This window comes from Carya illinoinensis, chromosome 1 (assembly GCF_018687715.1).
Source record: "Carya illinoinensis cultivar Pawnee chromosome 1, C.illinoinensisPawnee_v1, whole genome shotgun sequence".
Classification (NCBI taxonomy): domain Eukaryota; kingdom Viridiplantae; phylum Streptophyta; class Magnoliopsida; order Fagales; family Juglandaceae; genus Carya; species Carya illinoinensis.
This window is the reverse complement of record NC_056752.1, coordinates 6,373,862-6,383,942: the sequence shown is the minus strand read 5'-3', so window position 1 is coordinate 6,383,942 and position 10,081 is coordinate 6,373,862. Positions and strand designations below refer to the sequence as shown.

At 35.8% G+C, this 10,081-nt stretch overlaps 1 protein-coding gene across 2 annotated transcripts; it reads right to left on the bottom strand.

Moving 5' to 3' along the window:
* Positions 1-250: 250 nt before the first annotated feature.
* Positions 251-3,020, bottom strand: LOC122308014 (disease resistance protein At4g27190-like). Of its 2 annotated transcripts, XM_043121174.1 has the most exons (3): positions 2,805-2,946; positions 1,367-2,673; positions 251-1,097 (listed from the first exon to the last, which is right to left on the bottom strand). In XM_043121174.1, the coding sequence occupies exons 2-3, from the start codon at positions 2,667-2,669 to the stop codon at positions 445-447; spliced, it is 1,956 nt and encodes a 651-aa protein (XP_042977108.1). In that variant the 5' UTR covers positions 2,670-2,673; positions 2,805-2,946; the 3' UTR covers positions 251-444. The 2 variants fall into 2 exon arrangements, with proteins under 2 accessions (XP_042977108.1, XP_042977100.1); XM_043121166.1 differs by having other exon boundaries at positions 1,367-3,020.
* Positions 3,021-10,081: the final 7,061 nt, after the last annotated feature.

The window sequence follows — 10,081 nt, the reverse complement described above, 5'->3', positions numbered from 1 at the left end:
GTAAAAATAACATTATTTTATAAAAATAACACAATTAAAAAAAAAAATTGTAAAAAATTTATAAAAGAGTTGTATTCTAGCTTTTAAGGGAAAGGTGATACGGTTTGGCGCATGGGAAAGTTTTTTACTTATTAGTCGTTATTTTATACAGCATGCATGCAGCAAATATAATTACTAGAGATTTTTCTCAACCAAATTTATTCCATAATTAATGAATCAAAATATATTAATTTAGTTGCAAATACTATTATTATTTATTTAAGATCTATAATGTCTATATGTTGAGGTGCATTCCCATCTCTCCTAACTTTAAAAACAAAAGTTAATGTACATAAGAAAGCTGATGGTCATTACATCAAATGGCACTCCCAAAATACATCAAATATTATTTAGTTCCGCCTGCATGCTGCTCCAATGCGTTCCTCCAACTTATTTAATTCCATCTTATTTTTGCTCAATGCCCAGAAGATTGCAGTTGATCACCTCAACCTGGTCTATATCCGGCCAGGTCTTTTCGTCACTACAAAGATTCCTTAATTTGGGAAGGTTCCTCAATTCCAATTTTTGTAGTTTTGGGGTAATAGGATCTGGAGCCATATTCTGCAATGGAAGATAATTGAAGAGCTCTTCTAACTTGGAACAACAGCGTACCTGTATTGCTTCTAGGTTTGGCATTGTGCGAATATTGGAGTTACCAAGGGAGAGAAGATATTTCATCTTCGAACAGGCAATCACCAGTATTGTTTTCAGTCTCTGAAATCTCAGCCCGAGATGGTTGACTAGTTCTGAAATGCTTTCAACGCCTGTCATGCGTATCAGACTAAGTTCCTCCAAATTGGGTAGTAGGTCATACTGTGATGCACGTCCTCTAGTCTGAAAACTGCTGTCAGAGTAACTAATCTCAAGCTTTTTTAAATATATAAAGCTTCTACCAACACTGTTAATGACCAAGTCTTGTAGCATTCCATTAAGTCCTTGACAACTTCTTAAACATAGATCACTCGCACTACTCCACCACCACCCGCTCTGTACTCCCAAGAGATCAATCCGACCGATAACCACGCATCTTTGGGCACCTGACCGATAATCCTGAAGTGCTGTGTAAAAGAGTTTGCAAATAACAATAAAATGTTTTGAATTAATATATTATATTGAATTTCAGTGGGTAAGAAAATATTAAATAAAAATATTTTAAATTCTAAAAAAAATTGAATATAATTTTAAATAGTAGTTTTATTTCAAAATTGGAAAAAAGATTATGTTTTTTTGTGTTTTATTTAAAAATTTAAAAAAATTATAATGATTAGATAATAATTAAACAAAAAAAATTAAATGATATTTAAAATTCAAATATCTTAGAAAATACCTGGAAGAGAATACGGAATACACTCCCATCCGATAACAATTATGAATGCTTTTAATCTATTTATCCAAGAAATAATTGTATCATGGGGAGTGTAACGCGGAATCAATCTGATGGATAAAACATGTAATCGCTCAAGGCATTGGAGCTCTTCAAAACATGCTTCCTCCTCTTTTACCGCTCCCTTCACTTTCCAAATGTAGCCATTGTCTGACAGGTCCAGAACTTCTAAATTGGACAACTTGGATATGACTCCAGCTTGAACCACTTTCAGTTGGTGAGTCTCGCCTAAGTTTAGATGCCTTAAGTTGCTGAGTTGCTCTAACCCTCTTGGCAATTCTCTGATACCAGTCCTAGAGAGATCAAGCACTTGAAGTTTATTGAGCCTTTCCAATGGGGGCAATTCTTCGAGATCCTTGCAGTTACTCAAAAGAAGAGCATGGAGGTCATCTAGTTGAAGAAGAGAATCAGGCAATGACTTGATGCGGGTCCCACTGATATTCATCAAGAGTCTCAGTGCTCCAAATCCTTCCAAAAATCTCACAGGAACTCGGTCAAGGCCAGGATTATCTTGTAGTAGCAAAGTTGATGCCTTTGAACATTGTATCACAGAGTCATTAGGTAGTCTTTCTAAATCGTTATTCATGAAAGAAACTCTTTTGAGTGAATTTGATAGCTCAGTAGCTGAAATCTCTTTCAACCCATTTCCTGAACGAACTAGGGATTTACTTCCATCCTCGCTGCAGGATGACGCAATCCATATGCTAACATCACGAACAACGTCATGCATCTTCACAGTACCCTCCCAGGAACCGTCTTCCAACAAACAGGAGTCCTTAAGATTTTCAATCAAAGTAATTCCTCGACTAAAGAAGTCCTCATAGTTTTCTCGTTCATCTATTAAACCTTCCGCTAGCCAACACCATACCAGTTCACTTATATCAATTGAGAAGTCCTCAGGAAACAAAGAGCAGTAAAGGAAACAATTTTTCAAGTCTTTACCTTCTAATGAGTCGTAACTCCACTTCAAAGGGTTATATAGCAACTCCTCAATGCCTGCTGCACAAGGCACCGATCTTCGCAATTGATTCAAAGCATGGTTCCACAACTCAGGCTTCGTCTTTCCTCTCATAGCTGCTCCCATGGTGACGATGGCCAAAGGCAATCCCTGACACTCCCTACAAATTGCCTCTGCAAGTGGTCTGATATGTTCCAAACTAACCACATCCCTCGCATATCGACTAAATAGTCGCCAAGCGACTTCATCCCTCAAAACGCTCATTTTAAATTCAAAATCAGTCGGCATGACCCTGCATACATCAAAAGATCTACATGTCAATATGATCTTACAACCCTCGTGATCGCTAGGCCGAGGGACACCCAATTTGTCCAAATCAATTTTCTCCCAAACATCATCGAGAATGAGAAGAAAACTTTCCACCTTTAGTCTTTGATAAAGTTGAATAGCCATTCCATCCGCTCCTAAACTTTCTTCCAGATTCAAACCCAATCTGGAAGCTATTCTCAACTGGATCTTTTTTATGTCCAAATTTTTGGACACCGTAACCCATAGTACACAGCGAAAAGGCAGATTTGATTTACTTTCGAGCTCATTGTTCAAATTTCTCACCAGATTAGTTTTGCCGATTTCTCCCATTCCCCATATACCAATTATGCCGTATTTATCGTCAGACAAGAGTCATAGTTTTGGCCAAATCTTCTGATATTGATGCCGTTTGATCTTGAAGTGAAGGTCCGGGAATATGCTCCACTGCTTTGAACTCTGGATAACTGAGAGTCACGGAACCAGCAAGGGAATTTCCCACTTCTAGAAGCCTTTCTATCTCTTTTAGATGTTCTGCGGCCACTACCCTGCTTATTCTATACCGCTTAGTACTGCAACTTACGAAACATCGGGAACTCTTTGCTTCTTGAATCTGATCATTCATCTTACGATGCAGCTCGTCAACCTCCTCAAGCCATCGAGTGGCTCGAACTTTTATTGCCTTTCCTTCCAGAGTAGCTCTTTCGATTTCTTTTGCGGCATCAACCCTAAGATCCATAAGGGAGTTCATCTCGTTTCTCAAAACATGAAGCTGTTGTGGGCCTTTGACAATGTTCTCGATCGTATGATAGATAGAACCACAGAGAAACCGAGCAGCTTCTACGACTGCTCCGCTGACAATCAAGGCCACCACTTCCATGCCGGAAATTTTGCTTTGAAGAAACTCACATAAAGAACTGCTGAAGAACACTTGTTTCCACAGCCTCTCGTTAAAATTGACAATTATTGCTAAAATAGAATGTAGACATGGCATTTTTTCATTGAAAGGCCGTAATTTAGAGAAAAACAGGGCCGGTTACAAGTGTTTCTCTTATCGCTTTCACTTTTTTTCTTGTGGAGAAAACTACTACGGGAATGGCACCAACCCGGAAATTTCGCTTTGGAAAAACTCAAATCCAGAGAACTGTAGAAGAAAATGTGTTTTAAAAGTCTCTCATTAATTAATTATGACAACTAAAGCTTCCACCTACTGCAGGAAAAAACCACTAAAATGGCCCCATTCGGAAAAGACTGCGTAGAAAAGTGACGAACTAATATATGTATTAATTCTAATTTTTTTATATTTAAAAATTAAATTAATAAAATTTATTTTTTAATTAATTATATTAAATTAGTGTACATATTAATTTGTAATTATATATACGATTAAATTTTTCCTTAGATTTATACTTGATGACGCTTACCGGACTGGATAGATACTTAGGCTGCGTTTAGTTATTAAGCCTAACTTAATTCAACTCAACTCATTTCATTTAATTATTATAATTTTTTTAATTTTTAATATAAAATATAATAAAAAATTTAATTTTTTAAATTTTAAAATAATAATAATATTAAAAAATAATATTTAAATAATATTTTATTTAACTTTTAACTTTCAACTTATTTCAACTCAATTCAACTCATCATCCAAACCGACTCACGTGTTGAAAACGTATCTCAATAAATTAAAAGCTAGGGAGTTATTATTACAATAAATAATGTCTAAATTCACCAATTTGAATTGGACTGAACCAATTTTCCAAAGATTATAATATATTCGCTAGAGAAAATTAACAGTTATCAAGAAAATTCTAGTATGGGAAATGGTTAATTGATAAAAAAAAAAAAATAGAGATAAACTTCTTTCACAATTATTACTCAAACTAATATCATTATTTTGAGTAAATAATGGTAGCTAAACATTTCAATATTACACGATAGTATCATTAGGGTGGCGTTTGAGTTTAGATTTAGATTTGGATTATAATTTGGATCTAAAATTAACTATAATCACAAATCTAAAATCTTAAAACCTATTTGGGTTTGATGCAAATTCAAGTTTTAATATAAGTAATATCATATACAATTTTAAGATGTACAAATTTAGAAAAAAAGTGGAGTCTAATATATTAAAAAAATAATATATATATATATATTTTAAGTGAGTCTGACTAGATTTACACAACTTTATATTGTAAATATTATTTCCCTTTTAATATATGATCCAAATTAATAAGATATTTTGGATTTTAAATCTCTAATCCAAATGAATTAATCCTCCTTCCGGCCGGTTCATGTTCATCCAAACGCACCATAGGCGAGGTGTATAATACAATTTGTGTAAACATTGCGCATGCATCGTTGTTAACTAATAATAATAGTGCAATTTACTAAGTCAGCTGCGACCAGTTCATGAGTGGTTAAATGCATTATAAGCTCAGTGCTCTGTTCCACGTTTGCAGTCCAAACTCGTTCACTGGTACATATCAATTAGCAGTGCACGCTTGAGAGCTAGCTCTGGTTCCGTTGGCCTGAAGGAAAAGTAGAACCGGCCTCCATCAATCTTAGTATAATTTATCTTGCATTTATTATCACTAGATCTCATCATTCGTAGCATTTTAATAAAATCTATGACTAAGAGCATGCAATATTCAAATATAGGCTAGCTTGCATTGAATGATAGCTGGCTAGGCCCTTTTTCAAAAATATAAATATAAAAGTACATGAAGAGTAAGATTGTTCATCCAAATTTTGGATCGGATATTCGGTATACCCGACCCAGAATCTGGATTTTAAGTCAGCACTGGGTTTCGGCCCAGATATACCCGATTATGACCCGGTCTATAACCTAGGTGAATTCGAGTTTTTTAAAACTCGAAAATCTAGATTCTGGGTTTACCCAGTTTTTTTTTTTTTTTGGATTCTTGCTCTATGCGTTTCAATTCGATTTCGAGGCAATCGTTCTATTTTCCGTGAATCTATTTGTTGGGAGTGTTTTGCTTTTTGGTTTGGGATTTTACAGTTCGATTCGATTTCGAGGCAATCATTCTATTTTCCGTGAATCTATTTGTTGAGTGTTTTGCTTTTTGGTTTGGACTTTTACAAAGTTAATGGTTAAGCTTAGTGAGTTTTGTGGCTATTTAGTTACTCTGATGTGTCAGTCACTGGGCGGAGATTTGGAAACTCTAGTTTCAATCACCTCCTATGAAGATTTGGCCAATATTATTGAAGAATACGATCGAGCTTCATCGTCGGTGTCCCATTCTCCGAAAATCAGAGTCGTCCTTTTGCCGCCGAAAGCTCTCAAGAAAATCTCCCCTCCTACATCGACTACTCCCAGATAGGGGTGAGAATCGGCCAGTCCAAACCGGCCAAACCGACCGGACCGGCCATTTTTGGACCGGACCGGACTGAATGAAAAAAATAAAAATAAATAAATATAACTTACATAAATAATTTTATAAATATACTAATATTTATAATTATATACTAATACTAATAGTCTAATATGGTATTAAAAAAAATAATACTAATAGTCTAATATTATAATATACCATAGTTATACTTATACTAATATAGACTATATAGTTATATTAAATACTATAAGTAATACTAATACTAATATATAGCTAAATCACTATAAGTATAACTAGGGTGGAGTTCGGTCCGAGCCGGTCCGGTCCCGGGGGGTATAATGGACCCAATCGGACCTATTTGGTCTAGGGTCTCCCCACCCTGGACCGGACCAAACCTTATAAAGACCGGTGCAGTCCGGTCCTATTCGGTCCAGTCCGGTCTGGTCGGTCCGACCGGCTTCCAAATGGGCCAATGGCCCAAATGAACACCACTAGTTATTTCGGCCCAACAGTTAGAATCCACTAACAATTTATCTAGTTTAAAGCAAAAAATATTAAAAAAAAAAAACTTAGAAAGATAAATAAAAATAACCATAAAAAAAATTATCTATATACAATAAATTTAAATAAAATATTTTACTGTCAAAAAAATAAAAAATTTCTATATACATCCAAACAATTTAAACAAGGGGATCAATCATCAATCAATCATAGCATTTACCATTTAATATTTATCATATAGCAAACTACCAACTTAATTGCAATTTGCAACTTGCATTATCTTAAAAAAGAAAGAAAGGTCTTTTTTAAACAAAAAAGAAGAGAAAAATACAGCTAAAATCTACTTTCATGTATCTTACATACATCAAATGATTGAAATCTACTTTCTAAAAGAAAGAAAAATAAAAATCCATTCCCAAGCATATTTAAAAACTGAAAATTAAAATGTCTTAAAAAAAAAGAACTATCAGAGACTATAAGTCATATTTAATAATTTACATCAAAAGCACTAATACACAGTGCACTAAATAGACTAACAGTAGCATAAATTACGTAAAAAAAAATGACCAACAGTAGAAATTAGCATTAACATAATTACATCAATACAAAATACAAATTATACAATTAGGCAAAGTGAGAATCAGTCTCTGACTATCAGCTACTGGATAAGTGCCACAAATCCCTCACAATCAATTTCTCCATCAAGGTTGAGATCGCAGATCTGTAGATAAAAAAAGTAAAAAAATCACAGCGCGCCGTTAACCACTCCCTTTCTCTATAGATGGTAGAAACTAGAAAGATAGATCATTTCTTTATTAAATCCCAACAAATAATTATATAAAAAAATATAACCATTTCTTGCTTCACTTAGATGCAAATAATCATATAAAATAAGGAAAATTAATATAAAAGCTGCAAAAAAATCTTTATTACAAAATTCCCTCACATTCTTAGCCATAACAAATTAATTGACAATATTTACACAACCCATTATATAGCCTTGAACATGCAAAAAATACAAAATAAAGAAAAGGAAAAAATACAAGCCTCTAGTTTTGTATAAATTGAAAATATTTATGTACATTTCTCTTTATTAACACAATTAATATACTGCAGCACACCACCCATATTCCTATGGGTGTGACTGTGTGATTAGAAGTTTAAGTGAGTTATTATAAAAGCTATAAAAAAATCTTCATTAAAAAATCCCCTCACATTCTTAATCTTAGCCATAACAAATTAATCAAAAATGTTTACATAACCCATTATATAGCCTTGAACATGTAGAAAATACAAAATAAAGACAAGGACCAAGTTTGAACCGAACCAACATCAAATAGAACCAAACTCATGTAAGAAACATCAAATAGAATTCCAAAACACATGCTGCGGCTTGAGCATACTCATACCACAAGTCTAATTTAAACATCAAGCTGAGTCAAATTTAAAACAATATATATATAATGATTTTCTGGAAAAATATGTAACTAGGCCCAACCCGATTTATAATACAAGTTCAATTTAAAAACTAAGCTCATCTTAACATATTATAATAGTTTTATGAAATATATAAAACCCAGCTTATTATAAAAAAAAAAAAATTGAAGGGAAAACTCTTGTACCATTTCATTGAACTAATTGGAAGATACACTGAGGAACATCCTCCACTGTTACAACTAAATCAGAAATGGAAAGAGAATCTTTTGCTAAAACATGGGCCAACACATTGCCATTTCTCCTAACATGAGAAATTTCCCATTTAGCAAACTGTTTCAGCAAGACTTTTGTCTCATACAAGAACATTAACGCACTACTAAAGCCTTCTCTATCTTCATGAAGGGTGTTTATCACCTGTAGAGAGTCACCCTCTAAGATGATCTGTCTTAAGCCCAAATCAACCCCAAACTTAGCAGCCTGAAGAGCTCCATACGACTCAGCAAGTAAAGGGTCAGGGAACATTTGCTTGTTGTGTCTCATGGTTGCCATGACATGTCCCTTACAATCTCTTACAATCACTCCCACGCCTACTTGGCTTTTTTGCTTATTCATTGAGCTGTCCCAATTGATTTTGTACCAATTTGGTGGGGGATGAGTCCAGACAGCAGGTGACAGGCAGGTCGGAGAGGGGTTGGTGGTTATGTTGTTGTTCTCTCCATTTAGCAGGGCCAAAGTAGTATGAGCTTCTCTTATCACTGACTTGGGGTGTTTGAAATCATTATTGAAAATAAAACAGTTTCTCCTCCACCAAACCCTCCTAGCCACCACAACAAATTCTTGAATAGATACCTCATCCAACCCTTGCAAGAGAGATTCAAAGAGATCCACAAACAAAACAGGGGACTGACTCCTTTTTTGAAGCTTCTTAGAGGCTAGGCTCCAGACATCTCTAGCTGAAACACAGCTCCAAACTGCATGCACCACTGTCTCTGCCTCCTGATGGCACACAGGGCATAGTGGGTGATCCAGTACCCTTTTCTTCTGTAAGTTGGTTCGAGTTGGGAGAGCCTCCAGACATGCCCTCCACACAAACACCTTGTCACCTGGTTGTACCCTCAGCTTCCACAGTTGCTTCCACACTTGTCTGAGGCTGTTGCTACAAGATGTCTGACCCTTCCCTTCTTGCTCCCGTGCCTTTTCCATGTGATAAGCACTCCTCACTGAAAACCTGCCATCCTTTGTCCCTTGCCAACTTACTCTATCCCTAGCATTCATTGAGCTTAGAGGGGTTTGTAATATTAAACCTGCTTCCCTCTCCTCAAAAACCTCCCTCACAAGTGTTTCCTTCCACTGAGCTGAGGGTTGGTCAATTAGTTCAGAGACCATTGCCTTGCTGTCAAGTAATGCTACTGGACTTGTAACCTTCCTGGGCACTGGATGGCCAAGCCACATTTCCTGCCAAATTTGGACCTCTCTTCCATTGCCAATCCTCCAACAAGTTCCTGCTTTCACCACCTGTCTTGCTGCCATGAAGTTTCTCCACAGAAAGGATGGTTTTGACCCCAGTTTGGCTGACATGAAAGAGTTATTTTGAAAATACTTAGCTTTCAAAACTCTTGCTGCAAGTGAGTCAGGCTCCTGTAGAATCCTCCAGCATTGTTTTGATAACATTGCCATATTAAAACACTCGAGGTCCCTAAATCCCATGCCCCCTTCAGATTTTGCTTTTCCCATATTTTTCCATGAAATCCAATGGATTTTGTGTTCCCTTTCCCTTTGGCCCCACCAAAAATTATTGATGACACTGTTGATGGATTGCAGCAAGGTCCTGGGCAACTTGAAGACACTCATTGTGTAGGTGGGAAGTGTTTGGACCACTGCTTTGATGAATACTTCTTTCCCAGCTTGAGATAGACTTTTCACTTTGTATCCACTCACCCTTCTTCTGACAGCATCCAGAATGTTTTTGAAAGAGCTAGCTTTGCTTCTCCCCACAATGGATGGCAAACCGAGATACTTTTCATAAGTCACAGAGGTCCTCATTCCTGCAACAGAGAGGATGTAGTGCTAGGTTAATCTAGAGGTGTTCCTGCTGAA